The 24806-nt window shown below is 42.0% G+C and overlaps 1 protein-coding gene across 3 annotated transcripts in view; it reads left to right on the forward strand.

Moving 5' to 3' along the window:
- The window catches only part of LOC118392784 (metabotropic glutamate receptor 8-like), a 252777-nt gene extending 230372 nt beyond the window's left edge, over positions 1-22405 (forward strand). Inside the window, exons 9-10 of one of the 3 annotated variants that reach the window (XM_052460163.1) lie at positions 17343-17586; positions 19195-22405. In XM_052460163.1, coding sequence (XP_052316123.1) covers positions 17343-17586; positions 19195-19244 — 294 coding nt within the window. In that variant the 3' untranslated portion in view covers positions 19245-22405. Of the gene's footprint in view, positions 1-17342; positions 17591-19194 lie in introns of all 3 variants that reach the window. The other 2 variants (XM_052460162.1, XM_052460161.1) reach the window with 2 other exon arrangements.
- Positions 22406-24806: the final 2401 nt, after the last annotated feature.

Below are 24806 nucleotides of genomic sequence, written 5' to 3' on the forward strand. Positions count from 1 at the left end.
AGAATTGAAGGAATGATGGATGGCGCTAAATACAGGGAAATGCTTGAGGGAAACCTGTTTCAGTCTTCCAGAGATTTGAGACTGGGATGGAGGTTCACCTTCCAGCAGGACAATGACCCAAGCATACTGCTGAAGCAACACTTGAGTGGTTTCAGGGGAAACATTTACCTTTTTTGGAATGGCCTAGTCAAAGCCCAGACCTCAATCCAATTGAGAATCTGTGGTATGACTTAAAGATTGCTGTACATCAGCGGAACCCATCCAACTTGAAGGACCTGGAGCAGTTTTGGAATGGGCAAAAATCCCAGTGGCTAGATGTGCCAAGCTTATGGAGACATACTCCAATAGACTTGCAGCTGTAATTGCTGCAAAAGGTGGCTCTACAAAGTATTGACTTTGGAGGGGTGAATAGTTATGTACACTCAAGTTTTCAGATTTTTTGTCTTATTTCTTGTTTGTTTCACAATAAAAAATATTTTGTGTCTTCAAAGTGTTAGGCATGTTGTGTAAATCAAATGATACAACCCACCCCAAAATCAATTTTAATTCCAGGTTTTAATTAAGGCATCAAAATAGGAAAAATGCCAAGGGGGGTGAATATTTCGCATGCCACTGTAGTTAATAGGCCAACTGAACAAAATATAGCCACTCATAATTAGATCAAGCTGGATTTGAGAGAAACTCTTAGCTTGTTTACCGTGACTTGTTGTTGTGAGTTTTAACTAGGGGATTGGACTTGTTTTCACCCTGTACTGAATGTTGATGGCTTCCCTTTTCAGGAGGGAGAGCAGACCCAGTGAGTCTATTAGACAAGATCAATGCTATCTCGATCAGAGGAATAACATTAGCTGTAATAATGGCAGGAAATGGATTTGAAGATATCGGGCTTGAGGGAGATGCGTTGATTACTATAATTAATGGACGATTGATTCTGTTACAATTACTGTTATTATAGGGATAATTATTGTTGGTTCGCCAGTAAGCTGTGTTCTTGTTAAACGTTAGGTAGGAATCCGGATCCTCATTATGATCATAGATTTGAATAGAACACGTTATTGTCCACACAATGTGGATTGCTGACCTTTGACTCCACGGCGGCATCATATGTATTCAATTGTTTTGGAACAAAGGTGTCATACAGGTAGTCCAATTGGAATTGTCACATGTACCGAAGGTTCTAGTTGAGGTGAAGATGGATGCCTTGAATGAACTACCTGGTGTTACCCATCCACTGTCCCTGTCCCTCCCACATCTTGTCATTTGACTTTAAGACTGACTGAGAGATGATTTCTCCCCTGGTGCTTCGACACAGCTTCTATACCTGCATTGCTTGCTATTTGGGGGTTTGGGCTGGGTTTCTGTACAGCACTTTGTGACATCAGCTGATGTAAGAAGGGCTTTGTAAATACATTTGATTTGATTGATTGGTGAGCGATAGAGAGATAGAGAGAGGAGGAGGTGACTCCAAATGGCAGTCTGAATAAGTTTAGGATCCTCAGGCGCTCACTACGGGGGGGGCTCAGTGAGAGGCGCAAAGAGAAAGAGAGAGGTGGGCGGTGGGAGAGCACGTGTCATCTGGTTGGTCACTTGTCACAGCTAAGCGTTTAAGTCAAGGACGAGTTTTGTAATTGGAGCGCGACGGAAAGGAATTCGTAATTCAGCGGAATGCTTAGTTCCGGCAACGAACCACGCTTTAGTGCCCCTGTCTTCCCTGATAATCTTCGCTCCAAACCCAAACCGCAGCGCCTGAACTGTGATGTAGTAATGCAATATTGAGCATTAGAAATGCTTCTTTTTCAAAGCCCAGCACATACTGGGAGTGGTGAGACTGGACAGGCATTCTCTCGCTCAGTTTAATATTCAGTGTGCATGTCCGGCCGTCAAGAGAGCTAACGCACAAACACAAATACGCACACACACACATTTGGAATGGGCTGTCAGATCCTCAAGAGGTTCTACAGCTGTACAATTGAGAATATCTTGACCTGTTGCATCACCGCCTGGTATGGCAACTGCTTGGCATGAGACCGTAAGGCCCAGTACATCACTGGGGCTGAGCCTCCTGCCATCCTGGATCTCTATACCAGGCGGTGTCAGAGGAAGGCCCTAGAATTTGTCAAAGACTCCAGCCACCCAAGTCATAGACTGTTCTCTCTGCTACCACATGGCAAACAGTATCGGAGTGCCAAGTCTTGCTCCGAACTCACTGGACTCTAACCCAGACATTCCAACACACACACACACACACACTGCTGCTACTCTGTTTATTATCTATAGTAAACAGATGGCCTAGTCATTTTTACCCCTAGCTGCATATTAGTTCAATTACCTCATACATTGACTCAGAGGCTGTACTCCGTGTATATAGCTATGTTATTACCTTGTACCCTTTTCTAACCTTTATTTAATGAGGTAAGTCAGTTAAGAAGAATAATAAGAATAAATTCTTATTTTCAATGATGGCCTAGAAACAGTGGGTTAAGTGCCTTGTTCATGGGCAGAACAGTAGATTTTTACCCCGTCAGCTCGGGGATTCGATCTCTCAACATTTCGCTTACTAGTCCAACGCTCTGACCACTAGGCTACCCTTGCACATTGACGCGGAGCCGGTACTCTTTGTATATAACCTTGTTATTGTTATTTATTGTATAACTATTTCCTTTTTCTATTTAGCAAATTTGTCGTACTTTTTAACTCTGCATTGTTGAGAAAGGACTCGTGGGTAAGCATTTCATGGTCTGCAGATGTTGTATTCGACACGTGTGACAAATACATTTTGATTTGATTGATTGGACATTACCTCTCTCTCCCTCTGTAACACTTCATCATATCATCCACACAGCGCTGTGGGGTCAGAGTGGACATATCTTGTACTCAGTTCAGTCACGGAGAAAATACATGTCCTTAATGCAACCTCTCCTCTTTCTCTGCGCTTCGAGCTTGTTGGAGCCAACTACAGCTGTCCATGTTGGTAATTCTATGGTCTGGAGATTTTAGATTTGTTGGCTCCCTCCATTTCTTTGGTAATGATGAGTACACGTGAGAGTGTACATTGTGTACTGTAGTAGTACACGTGACAGCTTACGTACCTTATGTAGTAGTACACGTGAACGTAAAGGCTATTTAATTGTCCGAATGGTGTAATGGTGAATGTATTGCTGCATCAATCAGGCCTGAGAGCAACCAGGTTTGCTGATCGAGTGTGTAGCATTACAACCCCAGGGAGAGTACTGCTACTGATGCATTACACTGAAATACCACTACAGGCTGCATGAGGCTGAGGGCAATGAAGGGTCTGTCCGTCCGTCCGTCCTCTTGAACAGGCTGGCTGGAGTATCTTAATGGGCGACAATACGTGTTGAGGAGGAGTGCCCTCCTGCAAGGTAGTTCAAAAGCTAACTGTTGTTCAAAAGCTAACTGAGTGCACTTGAAATGCACAGTCCCTTTCTTCTACTCCCCTTGTGGTAATGGCCATGTGATGGAGAAGCTTAACACGTTGTCCAAGGGTACACACTATAGACAAGTGAGACAACGTCTAAACCCTAGTGTCTGTGTAAACATACACTTCATTGTTGATGTTGATATGATCGTATGGTCATATGATGTCATTGACATCTGTGTGTATACAGAGGTTGCACTGATAGATGCCACACACTAACCATGTGTAGAGGGTTCGGCTTCTGTAGTGTAACACGTGTAGTTTCAATGACATCACATATTGAAAAACTCTCAATAGTTGTGCACAGAAAATTGGCCAGTGTTACCGAGTGTTGATTTTTCAGTGTAACATTGCTAGTCTCTAAGTGTTAAATGAACACGCATTGGTGTAAAAGAACCCCAGTGTCGGTGTTAATACCTAGTTTTAAACCTTAACCACGCATGCTCTATTGCAGGTTGATTTTTAGAATGGTTTGTTTCAATATCTTTTCGCATGTACAGTACCAGTCAAAAGTTTGGACACACCTATTAATTCAAGGGTTTTTCTTTATTTTTTACTATTTTCTACATTGTAGATCAATAGTGAAAATATCAAAACTATGAAATAACACTTATGGAATCATCTAGCAACCAAAAAAGTTTTAAATGAATCAAATTATATTTTAGAGTTTAGATTCTTCCAAGTAGCCACCCTTTGCCTTGATGACAGCTATGCACTTGGAATTCTCTCAACCGGTTTCTTGAGGAATGCTTTTCCAACAGTCTTGAAGGAGTTCTCACATATGATGAACACTTGTTGGCTGCTTTTCCTTCACTCTGCTGTCCAACATATCCCAAACCATCTCAATTGGGTTGAGGTCAGGTGATTGTAGAGACAAGGTCATCTGATGCAGCACTCTGTCACTCTCCTTCTTGGACAAATAGCCCTTTCACAGCCTGGAGGTGTGTTTTGGGTCATTGTCCTGTTGAAAAACAAATGATAGTCCCACTAAACACAAACCGGGTGGGATGGCATATTGCTGCAGAATGCTGTGGTAGCCATGCTGGTTAAGTGTGCCTTGAATTCTAATCAAATCACTGGCAGTGTCACCAGCAAAGCACCCCCACACCATCACACCACCTCCTCCATGCTTCATGGTGGGAACATGCAGAGTTCATCCATTTATCTACTCTGCATTTCACAAAGACAAGGCAGTTGTAACCAACAATCTCAAATTTGGACTCATCAGACCAAAGGAAAGATTTCCACCGGTCTAATGTACTTTCCTCCTGTTTCTTGGCCCAAGCAAGTCTCTTCTTATTGGTGTCCTTTAGTAGTGGTTTCTTTGCAGCAATTCGACCATGAAGGTCTGATTCACACTTGATGTTGAGATATGTCTGTTACTGGAATTCTGTGAAGCATTTATTTGGGCTGGTGCAGTTAACTCAATCAAATCAATCGAATGTATTTAGGAAGCCTTTTTTTACATCAGCAGGTGTCACAAAGTGCTACACCCAGCCTAAAACCCCAAATAGCAAGCAATGCGGATGTAGAAGCACGGTGGCTGGGAAAAACTCCCTGGAAAGGTAGGAAACTAGGAAGAAACCTAGAGAGGAACAAGGCTCTGAGGAGTGGCCAGTCGTCTTCTGGCTGTTCCAGGTGGAAATTTTAAGAGTACATGGCCATTTAAGGCCATATTGTTCTTCAAGATGTTCAAACGTTCATAGATGACCAGCAGGGTCAAATAAAAATCACATTGGTTGTAGAGGGTGCAACAGGTCAGTACCTCAGAAGTAAATGTCAGTTGCCTTTTCATAGCCGAGCATTCAGAGGTTGCGACAGCAGGTGTGGTAGAGAGAGAGAGAGAGAGAGAGAGAGAGAGAGAGAGAGAGAGAGAGAGAGAGAGAGAGAGAGAGAGAGAGAGAGAGAGAGAGAGAGAGAGAGAGAGAGAGAGAGAGAGAGAGAGAGAGAGAGAGAGAGAGAGAGAAACAGAGAGGAGAGAGAGAGAGAGAGAGAGAGAGAGAGAGAGAGAGAGAGAGAGAGAGAGAGAGAGAGAGGGACAAAACAGGGTAACACATCTGACAAGTGCCTGGATTAGGACCTGCACCGCTTCCTGTGTGAGGCAGGGTCGTACTCTGCGGATGTTGTAGAGCATGAACCTACAGGAACGGGCCACCGCCTTGATGTTAGTTGAGAACGACAGGGTGTTGTCCAGGATCACGCCAAGGTTCTTAGCGCTCTGGGAGGAGGACACAATGGAGTTGTCAACCGTCCTTCCCCGGGAGGAAGAGCAGCTCCGTCTTGCCGAGGTTCAGCTTGAGGTGGTGATCCGTCATCAACACTGATATGTCTGCCAGACATGCAGAGATGCGATTCGCCACCTGGTCATCAGAAGGGGGAAAGGAGAAGATTAATTGTGTGTCGTCTGCATAGCAATGATAGGAGAGACCATGTGAGGTTATGACAGAGCCAAGTGACTTGGTGTATAGCGAGAATAGGAGAGGGCCTAGAACAGAGCCCTGGGGGACACCAGTGGTGAGAGCGCGTGGTGAGGAGACAGATTCTCGCCACGCCACCTGGTAGGAGCGACCTGTCAGGTAGGACGCAATCCAAGCGTGGGCCGCGCCGGAGATGCCCAACTCGGAGAGGGTGGAGAGGAGGATCTGATGGTTCACAGTATCGAAGGCAGCCGATAGGTCTAGAAGGATGAGAGCAGAGGAGAGAGTTAGCTTTAGCAGTGCGGAGTGCCTCCGTGATACAGAGAAGAGCAGTCTCAGTTGAATGACTAGTCTTGAAACCTGACTGATTTGGATCAAGAAGGTCATTCTGAGAGAGATAGCGGGAGAGCTGGCCAAGGACGGCACGTTCAAGAGTTTTGGAGAGAAAAGAAAGAAGGGATACTGGTCTGTAGTTGTTGACATCGGAGGGATCGAGTGTAGGTTTTTTCAGAAGGGGTGCAACTCTCGCTCTCTTGAAGACGGAAGGGACGTAGCCAGCGGTCAGGGATGAGTTGATGAGCGAGGTGAGGTAAGGGAGAAGGTCTCCGGAAATGGTCTGGAGAAGAGAGGAGGGGATAGGGTCAAGCGGGCAGGTTGTTGGGCGGCCGGCCGTCACAAGACGCGAGATTTCATCTGGAGAGAGAGGGGAGAAAGAGGTCAGAGCACAGGGTAGGGCAGTGTGAGCAGAACCAGCGGTGTCGTTTGACTTAGCAAACGAGGATCGGATGTCGTCGACCTTCTTTTCAAAATGGTTGACGAAGTCATCTGCAGAGAGGGAGGAGGGGGGGGAGGGGAAGGAGGATTCAGGAGGGAGGAGAAGGTGGCAAAGAGCTTCCTAGGGTTAGAGGCAGATGCTTGGAATTTAGAGTGGTAGAAAGTGGCTTTAGCGGTGGTTAAGCGGGCATTGTGTCAAGAAGCTGTGCTGCTTGACTGGGTTGACCTTCGCCTCTCCCGAGTCTGTACAGGAGTTGCAGCAATGGAACTACCAATTATATACTATGGAATTGGGGGAAAAAATGAAAAGTTTGGCAGATAGCCAAGTAGCAACAAACAGCACTGAGGCAAGTTAACTCTCATGAACTTATCTTCTGCAGCAGAGGTAACTCTGGGTCTTCCTTTCCTGTTCCAGTCCTCATGAGAGCCAGTTTCATCATAGTTTCTGGTTTTTGTGACTGCACTTGAAGAAACTTTCAAAAGTTCTTGACATTTTCCCTATTGACTTACTTCCACATCTTAAATAAATTATGGACTGTCGTTTCTCCTCGCTTATTTGAGCTGTTCTACTATAATATGGACTTGGTCTTTTACCAAATAGGGCTTCTGTATACCACCCCTACCTTGTCACAACACATCTGATTGGCTCAAACACATTAAGAAGGAAGGAAATTCCACAAATTAACTTTTAAGAAGGCACACCTGTCAATTGAAATGCATTCCAGGTGACTACCTCATGAAGCTGGTTGAGGAATGCAAAGAGTGTGCAAAGCTGTCAAGGCAAAGGGTTTCTACTTTGAAGAATCTCAAATCTCAAATATATTTAGATTTGTTTAACTTTTTATTTTTATTTTTTATTTCATATGTGTTATTTCATAGTTTTGATGCCTTCATTATTATTCTACAATGTAGAAAATAGTAAAAATAAAGAAACAACCTTGAATGAGTAGGTGTGTCCAAACTTTTGACTGGTACTGTACTTTTATTAATGAATTCACATCATGTTACTCAAATATAAATAACATACATTTTTCTAGACTTGTCCAATCTGTTACTTGGACTCATTGCACCCGTTACTGAAACGGTTGTGCCAGTCGAGACGGTTCAGGTAGTGTCAGAGCTTAGCCTTCCCAACCCGGTGGTCATTCTTAATGCAGGTTTCTGGTGAATCTAAATTCTAAATGTTTGATACCCCCTCTCTGGCTGGATTGCAATAGGAATTGCAGATCACTTTGTGAACCAGCATAATGTGACTTTCAGGCCTGATGTGTCCTGTAAACCATGCATTTCAGGCCACTGTATTTAGGGTAAATCTAAGCCCTCAAAATAAGTTCTGAAATATGTGTTTTATTGTCTTATAAAACTGAAAATGGTTGAAGGAAACAACCATGTCTCTGTCACTAACAAATGAAGTAATGGGTACACAATTCACTCGAAAGGCAAGGCACTCTGGGAAATAAGCAAATAAGGCTTTGCACTAAGCAGTGTGTTTATTGAACTCTGAAAAGTGTGGCATGATATAGACAACTTGACAGTGTTAAGTAAACACTCTCTGTGTTGAATTAACACTGGAGAAGTTGCTCAGTGTGTCCGTGTCTGTGTGTGTGAGAGAGATTGGCAGTATCCTGGGATTACCCCAGTCAGTCCCAGCAGCAGAGTGATAACCAGAGTTGGGGAGGTTACTTTCTAAATGTAATCGATTACACCTGTCCAAAATTGTAATCAGTAATGTAACTTTTGGATTACCCAAACTCAGTAACGTAATCTGATTACATTCACTTTTAGATTACTTTCCCCTTGAGAGTCAATAGAAGAAGACAAAAATGTATGTTACTAATTGAACGAAATCTATTGCAGGATAAATCAATGTTCAAGTTTACATAGCTGGCCATGTATGGATGTTCATTTTTACTTTATAGTTTGGTTATGTAGGCTTCTTCCAACCCATCGCTTTCTACAACATATAATAACGCGATTAAATTATATGTTTACATTAAAAACCAAAGTCTATCAGAATTCCAGGCATTACAATAAATGATACACCTCTTGATGTTCAAGAATAGGATTTGGAAATATGGAGGTATGGATTAGCCAAATTGTTTTACCTGAGAACATAACCCCAAAAATAAGGACTTATTAGCCAGCCCTACTCTGTGGTTTTATGTTTTTGTTGTCACGGAGGACTGATTGGGCTCATTGTTTGGAGTCATGGAATGGCATGCTTTGAGCTATTTACATGTTGAAAAATGAATGCCTTATGCTGCAGTTACCATAGGCCTATTTTTTTACCTCTTTGTTGGTGACACTTTGATGTCTTGATAATATGCATCCACAAACAGTTGCCCGGGCATCTGTTTTGGTAAAAAGCTGCGGGATGGGCCTGGAGAAATGTAACCACACACAGATTAATAGACAGAGCTATGGATGCAAGAACTGACCGTCCATCAAAATTATCGTTTTAACCATGTTATGAGGTTATACAGTGTTTGTTTACATTTACAATGCTCACAAACATAGGAGAAAAACAAGCTTATATTTTGGGTTCAGTTGAACTACGCTCATGATGCATTTCTAAGTTATATTCTTCAAGAATCAATGGATATATATGAGAGCAGCAGTGTGATTCACATCAATGAGCTATGTAGATTAGAGGTCGACCGATTAATCGGAATGGCCGATTTAATTAGGGACGATTTTCAAGTTTTCATAACCTTTATTTAACCTTGCTTTAACTAGGCAAGTCAGTTAAGAACAATGACGGCCTAGGAATGGTGGGTTAACTGCCTTGTTCAGGGGCAGAACGACAGATTTTTAACCTGTCAGCTCGGGGATTCAATCTTGCAACCTTACAGTTAACTAGTCCAATGCTCTAACCACCTGCTTTACATTGCACTCCAAGAGGAGCCCGCCTGTTACGCGAATGCAGTAAGAAGCCAATGTAAGTTGCTAGCTATTATTACACTCATCTTATAAAAAACAATCAATCAATCAATCATAATCACTAGTTAACTACACATAGTTGATGATATTACTAGTTTATCTAGCGTGTCCTTGCATATAATCGATGTGGTGCGTATTCGCGAAAAAGGACTGTCGTTGCTCCAATGTGTAACTAACCATAAACATCAATGCCTTTCTTAAAATCAATACACAGTATATATTTTTAAACCTGCATATTTAGCTAAAAGAAATCCAGGTTAGCAGGCAATATTAACCCGGTGAAATTGTGTCACTTCTCTTGCGTTCATTGCACGCAGAGTCAGTGTATATGCAACAGTTTGGGCCGCCTAATTTGCCAGAATGTTACGTAATTATGACATAACATTGAAGGTTGTGCAATGTAACAGGAATATTTAGACTTATGGATGTCACCCGTTAGATGAAATATGGAACAGTTCCGTATTTCACTGAAAGAATAAACGTCTTGTTTTCGAAATGATAGTTTCCAGATTCAACAATATTAATGACCTAAGGCTCGTATTTCTGTGTGTTATTCTGTCATAATTAAGTCTATGATTTGTAGAGCAGTCTGACTGAGCGATGGTGGGCACCAGCAGGCTCGTAAGCATTCATTCAAACAGCACTTTCGTGCGTTTTGCCAGCAGCTCTTCGTAACGCTTCAAGCATTGAGCTGTTTATGACTTCAAGCCTATCAACTCCCGAGATTAGGCTGGTGTAACTGATGTGAAATGGCTAGCTAGTTAGCGGGGTGCGCGCAAATAGCGTTTCAAACGTCACTCCCTCTGAGACTTGGAGTAGTTGTTCCCCTTGCTCTGCATGGGTGACGCTGCTTCGAGGGTGGCTGTTGTCGATGTGTTCCTGGTTCGAGCCCAGGGAGGAGCAAGGAGAGGGACGGAAGCAATAATAAAGTGCCTAAAAGAACATCCAATAGTCAAAGGTATATGAAATACAAATCGTATAGAGAGAAATTGTCCTATAACTATAACCTAAAACTTCTTATCTGGGAATATTGAAGACTCATGTTAAAAGGAACCACCAGCTTTCATATGTTCTCATGTTCTGAGCAAGGAACTTAAACGTTAGCTTTTTTACATGGCACATATTGCACTTTTACTTTCTTCTCCAACACTGTGTTTTTGCATTATTTAAACCAAATTGAGCATGTTTCATTTTATTTGAGGCTAAATGTATTTTATTGATGTATTATATCAAGTTAAAATAAGTGTTCATTCAGTATTGTTGTAATTGTCATTATTACAAATAAATGTAAAAAAGAATTGGCCGATTAATCGGTATCGACTTTTTTTTTGGGTCCTCCAATAATCGGTATCGGCGTTGAAAAATCTAAATCGGTCGACCTCTAATGTAGATATCAAATAATAAGCGATATCCGTATTGCCGTAGACTACACCACTGCTGTCATCCTTACCTGCAAGCGTTTATTCAAGTTGGATTATCTTGGATGCCAACAGCAGCTGCACCATTAGGAGACATAGGTTGGACTGTAGCCTACAAAAAGCCTATTCCTGCTCTTTTCCCGCGATCCATCAAACCCATTTAGTGTGTCATCATAGTGGTCTCTGACTTGTGGTCAGACTCGTTCAGGTGGAACAAACAAACTTTTTTCAGTGCTGATTTGAATGTCATTGAGACAAACAGAGAAGTGTCAAAGATTTTTTTCCCCCACAAACATCCTTTCTGAATTTAAAAGTAATCTGGTTTTTCAAGTGTCTGTAATCTGATTACAATATTTTTGCTCATAATGTAATGGATTACATTTTTTTTCATCTCTCACATGTAACCGATTACATGTAATCCGTTACTCCCCAACCCTGTGGTTTAAGTGAAGGTTATGGATGGAGATAATGACATAAAGCCTAGAGTATTGACTTCTCTAAAGACAGCTTTATTCCATAGGAAGGAGAGTGGCTAGCAGAGTGGAGCTAATTGCCCTATTTTCTGTGACTTTGGTAGAGGCCGCAAATATACACACAGATCACAGCGGCTCAGCCCCACGAAAGCACATATTTACCATTTCCTCCTATAATACCTGCACAGCGAGGGAGGGATGGAGAAGATATAGAGAGGAGAGAATGAGAGGAAGGGAGGGAATAAAAGAGACAGAAAAAGATAGGGAGAGTGTGTGTGTGTCTGTGCGCGTGCGTGTGTGGCTGTACAGCTAACATCTGCTGGGTGGATCCCCATGCTCTCAGCAGAGTGTAATGGAGACTGCTATCTCCAGACGTGCTTCTTTTATAATGAAGGGCTTAGTGCTCTGAGGACTGCCTCTCTCTCTTGCTGCTCTTTATCCTTTCTCACTCTGTTTTTTCTCTCTTTCTCCCCGTATTTCTACCTCTGTCTTTTTCATTCTCCCCATCTCCCCCCAATTTCCTGTCTCTCTTTCTCTCTCGTTCCAACCCCTTTCTTATCCTCCCCTCCCTTTCCCTTCTCTCTTTCTGTGACAAAAACTCTCACCCGGAGGAGATCTCTCTCTGTATGTGCACACCGTCCTGTCAGTGCTCTGCTCTCCCTGCCCACGTTCACCGAGGGCTCCTTCTGCTGTAATCTACAACTTGAGCTGCTCTGTATCCTATTAAAGTAGATAACACAGACCGTTGTGAAGATTACTCAGATCAAATATTAGGAGTTGAGTGTCCATGTCGTTGGATGAGCATTTGATGAGTCACTGAAGAGGGAAATGGGGCAAATCGCGTATGGCACCCTATTCTCCACATATAGTGCACCAAAAGTATTGCTCTAAGAAGGAGTGAATCCTAACTTGCAATTAAATCAAAATTCCCCTTAGTTATACGTCAATGTCAGTGGGACACAGTGACATTTTGAATTAAATGGTAATTTTTTGGTAGGATTCTTCCCTACCTTAGTCTCTGTATGAGTAGCACCTACTGCATACATGTGTCTTCTAGCCCTATTCTTCCTCTAGGCAGCTGTTGTTGTGTTGGTACGATATGTACTTTCCAGAGCTGATGTGAGAGGAGAGTGATGTCACAGGGACAGAGAGCTTAGCTAACAGGGTGACCTGCTATTTGAGTCACACCTAGCTGGCATTGAGAAACTGCTCACACATGCATTCTACATTCATACCATTCTTCCACAGGCGCCGCTCCAAGTTTCCCATAAATGTTCAACTGGGTTGAGATTTGGTGACTACGATGGCCATGGGATATGGTTTACGTTGTTTTCATGCTCATCAAACCGTTTAGTGACCACTCGTGCCCTGTGGATGGGGGCATTGTCATCCTATGGCGGCATAGCCATGGTAGCCAAAATAATGGCCTGCCAAGCATTTTTATACATGACCCTAAGCATGATGGGACGTTAATTGCTAAATTAACTCAGGAACCACACCTGTGTGGAAGAACCTGCTTTCACTATACTTTGTATCCCTCATTTACTCAAGTGATTCCATTATTTTGGCAGTTACCTGTAGCTAGCAGATTGTAACGGGCTAATGTGATGCTCCATTGAGCGTTATAGGATAGGTACTGTTTGACGTAGCATAGAGCATTTTTGACCGACCTTAACTTGGTGATACTATCTTCGTTCTCGATTTGGCCAAACATGTATCTTGGAGGTGGTTTGTTTGAATTTTGAAAATGCTTTGTTATTAAAATGTTTTGCTTCAAAAACAATGTGTATGCTGCCATCTTGTCTATTTCAAATGTTCCCTCATTGAGGCAGATGGGTCCACCCTAAAGTGCAGCATGTCATGATGAAACACAGCTGTCTTGATCAATTGGCCCGAAAGAAGATAGTATCATTAAGTTTGGTTTGAAAATTCTCTGTGCTACGCCAAACAGTACCTATCCTGTAATGGCTAATGGAGCATCACATTAGCCCTCGAGCTAACTCACACCTATAACGCTAACTGACACACACTGACACGGAGTTCATACTGTTTCCATGCCAAAGTCGTGGCATGCAGGCCTCAAGGCCTGCCTAGAAATGTGTACCAGTCTACACCGTTAGTACATTGTCAGAGCACACTGTACACACACGTGCATCACACACACACACACACACACACACACACACACACACACACACACACACACACACACACACACACACACACACACACACCTACCTAGTGGAAAATAAAGAGAGTGAACTCGTGAACGATGATGAAGGCCAGTGATGATGATGCCTCTAGCTACTTGCTGGCCCAGCGTGATGACTCAGTCACGATTTATGGCATTGTTTGAATGACTGACCATCTGTGGGCTAAAAACACACCTTTATCTGTGGCAATCTCGATGAAGAGACATTCCCACATATAACGACGTGCGCTGAGAGTCAGGAAGCAAGTTCAAGGAGTGAGTGTTTTAATAAATAAACGCAACATAATATGAAACAGAAACAATAACGACTGGGGAAGGAACCAAAGGGAGAGACATATACAGTATAAAGGTAATCAGGGCAGTGATGGAGTCCAGGGGAGCCTGATGACGTGCAGGTGCGCGGAACGATGGTAACAGGTGTGAGCCATAATGAGCAGCCGGAGCGGGAGCACAGGTGACACCACAGAAGTACTAGGGTCACTGAAGCCAGGAGAGGTGAAGACTTGATGAAACTTGAATCGACTAAATGAACATTACTTTGTGAAATAAATTGTCATGTTTGGATTGTTTAAGAGTTCCTAAAGAGCTTATGCATTTTGATATGTTTCATGCTTTATTGTTACAGGGAGTCTGTGTTACTCTGTTTGCTTGACAGCGGATAGTTCAGAGAGGAGCGACGCAGGAGTGACGGTGTGGTTATTACATTAGAGTGTGAAGTTCTATGCCTTTTGTTTGAATGTTTTGGGCCATGCAAACGGATGTTAATTAGACGATAGGAGATACTGGGAGTTGGCATTCTTGGAATAATAAAAAATGGGTTTGAACTTAGATCATGTTGTCATTGGTTTTCTATGCCGTTAAGACTCAAGATATTTTGTATAATTTTGAATGTGAAGATTTCTGGTGTCTACCATTTGTTAATTGTATTCATATTGGGTAACTGTAATAATTATGGGATACTTTAAAATGGATACGAACTGTAGTACTCACATTTCTGAGTAATATTCTTTGAGTTATTATTTGGTGAAATGTCTAATGGTAAATGCTATTAATAATAGACAAAGCATTAATGCTTGGTCTCTAACGCTGCGTCTCTGAGTCAAGGTTAACTCAGTCATGAAATGCTAGGACATTGATTGCAAGACATTAGCTCCTTGTCCCTCGGCCTCTTAATAATTGTATGAAGGTAAACCTAGACTTGTGCATCTTATAGTATTCCGAGTGATGACTGCAAGGTTTGCAAACCTTGGCTATGCCCATTGGATATGATTATGGACCAATAGCATTCATGTGATAATGGAGTCAGATTGATGAATGTAGTTTGTTGTTATACTCAACATAATGTTTGGGTAATTTCCACCACCCTACACACACGCACGCACGCACGCACGCACGCACACACACACACACACACACACACACACACACACACACACACACACACACACACACACACACACACACACACACACACACACACACACACACACACACACACACACACACACACACACACACACACACACACACACACACACACACACACACACACACACACACACACACATTTCAACGTCTAAGCCTTCTCTCATCTTCTTTCCGGATGCTCTCATTAGAGAGGATATACTGTAAATTGGTATTACTGTCGACATGTGTAATCTTGTTCACGCCTGTTCTCTCTTGGCGAGGGAGGAGGCGGTGGAGCACTGGTTTGTTTTCCTCCTCAGCGGAACGCTATGCTGGCTAGCCGGGGCTGTGTTGTGCTGTTGTGACTGAAGAAGCGTGACTGGCCATCTGCTAGCTGTGATTCCTGCGCCATGCTATAGTCAGGGATGGACACAGATGAGTGGTTGCGCTTTGAGAGAAATCCCTGCGATGGTGGAGGGGTCTGTGTGTATGTGTTTGTGTGTGTGCGTACCACTTGGTGATATGATACCAAAGGGGTTTTGTCAAGTATAATTTCTGACAAAGTATAGTAGACAGTGTAGGGTTATCAGTGTATCGTTTATATCAGCGTATGGTTTATATCAGCGTATGGCTTATATCAGCTAATGTTTTATATCAGCGTATGGTTTATATCAGCGTATGGTTTATATCAGTGTATGGTTTATATCAGCGTATGGTTTATATCAGCGTATGGTTTATATCAGCGTATGGTTTATATCAGCGTATGGCTTATATCAGCATATGGCTTATATCAGCATATGGTTTATATCAGCGTATGGTTTATATCAGCGTATGGTTTATATCAGCGTATGGTTTATATCAGCGTATGGCTTATATCAGCTAATGTTTTATATCAGCGTATGGTTTATATCAGCGTATGGTTTATATGAGCTAATGTTTTATATCAGCGTGTGGCTTATGTCAGTTTATGGTTTGTATCAGCTTATGGTTTATATCAGTTTATGGTTTGTATCAGCTTATGGTTTATATCAGCGTATGGTTTATATCAGCATATGGTTTATATCAGCGTATGGTTTATATCAGCGTATGGTTTATATCAGCGTATGGCTTATATCAGCTAATGTTTTATATCAGCGTATGGTTTATATCAGCTTATGGTTTATATCAGCGTATGGTTTATATCAGCGTATGGTTTATATCAGGGTATGGTTTATATCAGCGTATGGTTTATATCAGCGTATGGTTTATATCAGCGTATGGTTTATATCAGCGTATGGTTTATATCAGCTAATGTTTTATATCAGCGTATGGCTTATGTCAGTTTATGGTTTATATCAGCTTATGGTTTATATCAGCGTATGGTTTATATCAGTGTATGGCTTATATCAGCGTATGGTTTATATCAGCTTATGATTTATATCAGCACATGGCTTATGTCAGTTTATGGTTTGTATCAGCTTATGGTTTATATCAGCGTATGGTTTATATCAGCGTATGGTTTATATCAGTGTATGGCTTATATCAGCGTATGGCTTATGTCAGTTTATGGTTTATATCAGCTTATGGTTTATATCAGTGTATGGCTTATATCAGCGTATGGCTTATGTCAGTTTATGGTTTGTATCAGTTTATGGTTTATATCAGCGTATGGTTTATATCAGTGTATGGCTTATATCAGCGTATGGCTTATGTCAGTTTATGGTTTATATCAGCTTATGGTTTATATCAGTGTATGGCTTATATCAGCGTATGGCTTATGTCAGTTTATGGTTTATATCAGCTTATGGTTTATATCAGCGTATGGTTTATATCAGTGTATGGCTTATATCAGCGTATGGTTTATATCAGCTTATGATTTATATCAGCACATGGCTTATGTCAGTTTATGGTTTGTATCAGCTTATGGTTTATATCAGCGTATGGTTTATATCAGCGTATGGTTTATATCAGTGTATGGCTTATATCAGCTTATGGTTTATATCAGCGTATGGTTTATATCAGCTTATGATTTATATCAGCATATGGCTTATGTCAGTTTATGGTTTGTATCAGCTTATGGTTTGTATTAGCACACGGCTTATATCAGCTTATGGTTTATATCAGCGTATGGCTTATATGAGTGTAGAATGGTCTATGTACAGTTGTTAGTGTTTAGTTTCTACCAGTGTGTAGTTTTTGAAAAAGTGCAAAACTAGCAGAATGGCTATTTCACTTGTAGAATGGTTACAGTATATTGATGCCCTCCCTCCCTCCCCTCTCCAGATGTACATCCAGACCACCACCCTGACTATCTCGCTCAGCCTCAGCGCCTCTGTCTCTCTGGGGATGTTGTACATGCCCAAGGTCTATGTCATCATCTTCCACCCTGAGCAGAACATCCCCAAGCGTAAACGCAGCTTCAAGGCCATCGTCACCGCCGCCGCCATGTCAGGCAAGCTGCAGAAGGGGGGCGACAGACCCAACGGAGAGGTCAAGACGGAGCTGTGTGAGAGCATGGAGACCAACAGTGAGTAAGAACACACTTTTACTAACCTATACATAATACACTTATATATCTAATGATATATTGTATACACTTATACTAACAGTATGCATATATACATCTACACCAGTGTACCCCAACTGCCAGCCCGTGGGCTGAATTGTTTTATTTGGCTCCCCAAGTTTAAAATAAATAAATAAATAAAGTGTTTGTTGAAATTTCATTGTTGGACATAAAAGACTGTCAAAACAGCAGGAAATCGGCTCCAATGAATGAAACATTTTGGAAATCAAGTATTCCCATAGTAGAGAGACACGTGATCGTATACAAATGTTAGTAAGGTCTGAAATTATTATGTCTTAGTCAAACATATCTTTTTGGGCTTTTTGCGGTCAATTTGCTGTCTCCAAGTTATTTGTAATTATATTCCGGCCCCCGACCATCCACTCAAAAAACAATCAGCCCGTGGCTGAATCTAGTTGATGATCCCTGGCCTACACTAATATAACTAACAAACTATATACCTAAAACAAATCTATAGATCTACACTAACACACAACAGAAATCATCTATACAACTCCACTGATATAACCCACCGTTTGATAATCTCGACAACGACAGTATAACAGGAGTTACATGTAAATTGGGCCTTTTTCATATCTCTCATTCAAATATCAGTACTTTTAATATATAAAAATGTAATCTGAATTGTAAACAATGTTCTTGATAGAGCAGCTTGAGTGCTGCTTTTTTTTTTAGCACGTTTGTTTACAGCACATACAGAGTGTTCAAATGAGCTTCCCATTCAGCTTAACTATGTGCAACAGCTTACGTAAACTTCAAAGCTTTGTTGTGTGCGGAGCTAGTCGGGCCTCTTCAACACTACGACCTGGAAATGTTAGTCTTTCTCCCGTGGAGACTCAGAGTTGGTGTTTAAAGCATTTATTTTAGCACAGAGTTGATCTGGGTGTTCTGAGAGGTTTAGAAGGTTCTGGAATGTTTGGAGTAATTAGGGTTCATTTTCTATCTTCTGAACTGCAGCAGATTGAACGATTTCTTCATTACAGACCTGAACGCGAAGAAGTCTCGCAGTCAGCAGTTTGGTCGGCTTGAATAACACACAATAACACACATTTATGCACACGCACGTTTGCACGGACACACACACGAACAACAACAACACACGGACAACAACACAACAAACAGCACAGGTCACTCACACATCTATTCCTTCATTGGCACAACTGACTGGACTCATACAGAGTTAAGTTTCACAAACCCCAGCCTGAGACATTATTTTCAAATGCTATCTGCCTCGGGTTTGTGTTGTGTGAATAAGAAACTGTTGGAACAGTTTTGATTCCTACAGTCTGACACATTCTCTCTTACAATCCTCATATAAACAAAGCAGGTACAGGGCACCATCTTGACGATAGCTCAGTGCCAGCGGTCCGTGGTCGCTTAAAAACCACTGACATTTACAACCAACAGCTACAGGGGACGTATAATGGACTTGATAAACACAGCCTCAGACCCCAGACGCAGGTGTGCACTAATATTACGGTCAATAGGAAATATATATCCCTTGATATATTTCCTCTCCTCTCTTCCCCCCTTTTCCCCCCCTGGCAGCTTCATCAACTAAGACAACATATGTCAGCTACAGTAATCATGCCATCTGAACATCTGAACAGCACCAAAGTGGAGGGAGGGCTGAGAAAAGGAGCTGTCACAGACAGATGACGGACTGACGGACGAAAAGACGGACAGACCGATGGAGCTCCCACCGCCACCGGTAACCAAGCATGAGACATTTTATATTGTTCTGACAGCATCAAACCTTACTACCACCAGAGAGGCGGGACCACAAAGACCAACCACCAATCATTGGGCCCCGTTCGCTCTCTTCCTGCAAATCACAGCACAACGGTCCTGCCATAAACTTTGAACTAACCGTGAAGACAATGGTTTAAAAAATAATCCACTGCAGGCCATATGGTCCAGAGAAAAAAAGGAAGAAAAAAAGAAGAAAACATAACAAAACAAAACTGTGTAAAAGTTATACATAAGGGTACATGGGAGATTAAAAGACATTAAAAGAGTTTAAAATTTAAAAAATATTTAAAAGAGAAAATAGAAGAAACTATGAGAATTGACCATGATGTTTATTGTTATTCTACTTGTAAGTATTTTTGTGGTTGTGAAGATTTTTTCATTCTTGTCCCAGCTGTCGTGCGACCTTGCATATTCAGAAAGTTTGTCTCTTGTATCGAATGGCTAACTGGATGGGTAGCCCTGGGTTGTGAATCTGTAAATCCCCTGGTTGAAGCATGCCAGTTTTTATACAAATGATTTATTTATAATAAAGGAATGTTTTGCAAATGTATAGATTTGTGCTTATGCTTTTAAGATACAATGCAGACACCAATTGTATATGTTTTTGTTTATTACTATATTAGTGACCGACTTGCTAGATTCGGTTTTCTGTAGCAAAATTTGAAATGGAGTTGAGGAACAATGGGAAAGTAAGTAACACACTGGACACTCTGGCCAAGGAGTAGAGTTGATCCGAGCATTCTGTCCTAACAACAGCAGTCAAGCACCCAAGCTAACTGGCTAATGTTGGCTAGCTTGCTAGCTACTTCCAGACACAAATGAGCTCACTGACAATTTTACTCGTCCTATCAGAGCTGGTTAGGCTGTTTTTATGTTGTCCAAAGCCTTGTTGACTGCAACTGTGCTGCTGGCAACAATTTAATTATGCTTTTTTTGGCAGTTTTTACTGACACCGGTCATATTCAACAGGTGTTGAACGTTCATAAGTTCGTCAGTTATTCAGCGCTGGCACACTCACATGAGAGTGCTCTGAAATCAGAGTAGATAGCCAGAGGGAATTTACCAGCTAGCTAGCTAGCTAGCTAAACAATGAACCATAATCCCAACTCGTGACGTTAATACCCTGCATGAATTTGCAAGTAGCTAACCAACCAGGTTCAATGTTGGCTTGCTAACATTAGGCTATAACTAGCAAAGCTTCATTAAATAGTACCCGCAAACACCAGTCTCAACGTCAACAGTGAAGAGGCGACTCCGGGATGCTGGCCTTCTAGGCAGAGTTCCTCTGTCCAGTGTATGTTTTCTTTTGCCCATCTTAATCTTTTATTTGTATTGGGTAGTGGCTTTTATTTGCAACTCTGCAACTCAACGAGTTGGGATTATGGTTCATTGTTTAACTAGTATTTAATGAAGCTGCCAGTTGAGGACTTGTGAGACGTCTGTTTCTCAAACTAGACTTGTCCTCTTGCCCTGGGGCCTCTCACTCCTCTTCCTATTCTGGTCAGGGCCAGTTTGCATTGTTCTCTGAAGGGAGTAGTACACAGCGTTGTACGAGATCTTCAGTTTCTTGGCAATTTCTCGCATAGAATAGCCTTCATTTCTCAGAACAAGAATAGACTGACGGGTTTCAGAAGAAATATCTTTGTTTCTGGACATTTTGAGCCTGTAATCGAACCCACAAGTGCTGATGCTCCAGACACTCAACTAGAGTAAAGAAGGCTTATGTAGATATTCCATTAAAAATCAGTTAAACACTGTACAGCCTCATAACATGATTAAAACATTAATTTTGATATCATAGATGGTCAGTCATTGTATCCACATCTGTCCGGGGCGGCAGGGTAGCCTAGTGGTTAGAGCATTGGCCAAGTAACCGAAAGCTTGCAAGTTCAAATCCCTGAGCTGTCAAGGTACAAATCTGTCGTTCTGCCCCTGAACAGGCTGTTCCTAGGCTGTCATTGAAAATAGGAATTTGTTCTTTAACTGACTTGCCTAGTTAAATAAAGGTTAAAAAAAAAAGTTTAATCTGAGACTGGTTAAATTTCTCCAGGCACATCCCTCAGCTTTTTACCAAAACAGAGGCGGGGCAACCATTTTGTTATTGTTTAATCTGTGGATTTTCCCTTTAAACAGCTGCATATTATCACGATATCAACGTGTCACCAACAAAAAGGTAAACAAATAGCCCTTACACAGCCTGTTGGGTCATTGTCCTGTTAAAAAATAAATGGTTGTCCCACGAAACGCAACGGCTGTGGTAGCCCTGCTGGTTAAGTGTGCTTTGAATTCTAATTAAATCACTGACAGTGTCACCAGCAAAACACCCCCACACCATCACACCTCCTCCTCCATGCTTCACGGTGGGAACCACACATGCGAAGATAATTCGTTCACCAACTCTGCGTCTCACAACGACACAAGAGTTGAAACCGAAAATCTCCAATTTGGACTCCACCAGTCTAATGTCCATTGCTCGTGTTTCTTCTCTGCAGCAGAAGTAACTCTGGGTCTTTCTTTCCTGTGGCGGTCCTCTTGAGAGCCAGTTTCATCATAGCGCTTGATGGTTTTTGCAACTTCACAAGTTTTTGACATTTTCCTGATTGACTGACCTTCATGTCTTAAAGTAATGATGGAGTGTCGTTTCTCTTCGCTTATTTGAACTGTTCTTGACATAATATGAACTTTGTCTTTTACCAAATAGGGCTAATTTCTGTATACCACCCCTACCTTGTCACAAAACAACCTATTGGCTCACACTCAATAAGATGGAAAGAAATTCCACAATTTAACTTTTAACAAGGCACACCTGTTAATTGAAATGCATTCCAGGTGACTCCTCATGTAGCTGGTTGAGAGAATGCCAAGAGTGTGCAAAGCTGTCATCAAGGCAAAGGTTTGTTACTTTTAAGAATCTCAAATCTAAAACATGTTTTGATTTGTGTAACACTTTTTTGCTTACTACATGATTCCATATGTGTTATTATTCTACAATGTAGAAAACAGTAAAAATAAAGAAAAACCCTTGAATGAGTAGGTTTGTTCAAACTTTTGACTGGTAATGTATGTCTTCCTGAAACAAGTCACGTTTATTGATTTTCAATTATGAGGACAAAGACACAGTGACAACAAGTGTAATGTAACATTCCCAGTCCTGTACCCATCCCACAACCTATCCCTCTACAGTATGCTATATCTTGTTTCTGCCAATCTGAATCTCTACACGTTTCCCTACACCCAAGAGGGCGGACTTTCCTTTTCCTTTTTCTTTACGCTCTTTATTAATTAAACCGTCAATACAGCAAATCACTTTTCCTGACACACAGCAAAACAAATTCCCTTTGTAAATTTCCCTTTTGAGCACGACGCATTTCTTTCATCGATCTTCCCTGGTCTTACAGCATTTACAAACCTCGACCACTCCACCGAGGGTTGTTGTCTTCCATACGGAAGTAGCTACTAGTGGAGAAGCTATCCGCAAGCTGGGTGGATGACGAGAAGGCAGTGTGTGTGTGGTGTGTGTGCACGCGGGCGTGTGTGTGCCTGGTCCCCTCTGTGTGTGTGTGTGTGTGTGTGTGTGTGTGTGTGTGTGTGTGTGTGTGTGTGTGTGTGTGTGTGTGTGTGTGCGGTAATGGGTGTCTACTTGTAGACACTGAGGGCAGAATCCTTTATGTTTCTGAACTAGCCTGCTCCGTCTCACTAAACGTTGAAGGAAAAAAAATACATGAGATCTGAGAAGCAGTGAGCTGCATCAATACATTCATTCTCACTGGAGAGGAACGATCGATAAAGCTGAAAAGAGGAACACAGCACCTTTTCCTGTATACAACAACAGACAAGCTTTGTATGTCAGATTAAAAGTAATGAAAGTCAGGGCTTTGTTTAACTGATGTCCCTGTCGGCTGCTTTGTGTGAGTCCAACCTCCCTCTACAATGAAATGAGAAAGAAAACTGAAAATAATAGGCCACGGACCGCACAATGATTTGTATTTACAACACATTTAATGGGAAGTGGCTTGCGGGCCAAACGGCAGTCATTTTACAATGGACGAAATAGAGGACTGCTGTCTGCCGTTGATTCATGTTATTCTACAGCCCAATGCTTAGCAAAAAATACAGTCTTACCTTTCCCATTCAAGTCTGCCCATTAGCATACTGACAGATAAGAAGTGGTAGTTGAAAGGAACATATTATAACCTGGCAGTGGTCCTGGGGGTCTAAGCCTGCCACTCAGCAGCAGTGACAGCAGTGACAGTAATCCTTGTTATCTACCTGCATGCTAATTAAATTACCAGTTACACAGACCACTGCCACTGTCAGGGACAAAAGACTACACGCACAACAGGACTGCTCTCTCTATCGATCCTCTCACACACCCATGTGGTTGTGACGGCCGATAGGTGGGAGGGTGTGTGTAAGTGTTTGTGTGTGCACTCGAGCGTGTGTGTGTGTTTATTGAGGTGAAGCAGGCAGATGGTCCTCCACTCTGTCTTTGTGTGTGCGTTTGTGTATGTGTGTGTGTATGGAGATGATTAGCGCGGATGATTCTGAAGACTCTGAGTGTGGATGTGGTTGCCATGATACCCTGACCAGTTGTTGGCAACATTGGACCTTTCATCTTCTCAGCTCTCTCTCTCTCTCTCTCTCTCTCTCTCTCTCTCTCTCTCTCTCTCTCTCTCTCTCTCTCTCTCTCTCTCTCTCTCTCTCTCTCTCTCTCTCTCTCTCATGGAGGTTCTGTTGTCCTAAAACACCCTCTGCTATACAGCACAGACATCAACAGGAGTAGTGGATAGGGATGTCTGGGCCTCCCAATGTACCTATACATAATGTATGGAACTGTACTGATTTCCCTCCTCTTCTGACGAGGAGTATGAAGGATCGGACCAATGCGCAGCTTGGTAAGTGTTCATGTTATTTATTAGGAACAGAAACACTAAACAAAATAACACAGAGCGTGAAACGAAAACGAAACAGTCCTGTAAGGTGCAGCAACACAAAACAGAAAACAACTACCCACAAATCATAGTGGGGAAACAGGCTGCCTAAGTATGGTTCTCAATCAGAGACAATGATAAACAGCCTCTGATTGGGAACCATACCAGGCCAAACACAGAAATACAAAAACATAGAACAACACATAGAATGCCCACCCCAACTCACGCCCTGACCAAACTAAAATAGAGACATAAAAAGGAACTAAGGTCTGGACGTGACAGGAACACTTCCATTTTCAAGCCACTTTCTCCAAACAGATTTTCAAATTTGTTTGATTATCTGACTGTCTGCAAGTGTTGCTCCCATCCAAAACCTGAGGAGATATGCTGGTAATCTGAGTTTGATGGAATGTTGTATTCTTTTTTCAGGTTAGTCAGACACTGGGGCCTCAAGGGAGGTTATTTCTGTGTTTGTAT

This window comes from Oncorhynchus keta, chromosome 13 (assembly GCF_023373465.1).
Source record: "Oncorhynchus keta strain PuntledgeMale-10-30-2019 chromosome 13, Oket_V2, whole genome shotgun sequence".
Lineage (NCBI taxonomy): Eukaryota > Metazoa > Chordata > Actinopteri > Salmoniformes > Salmonidae > Oncorhynchus > Oncorhynchus keta.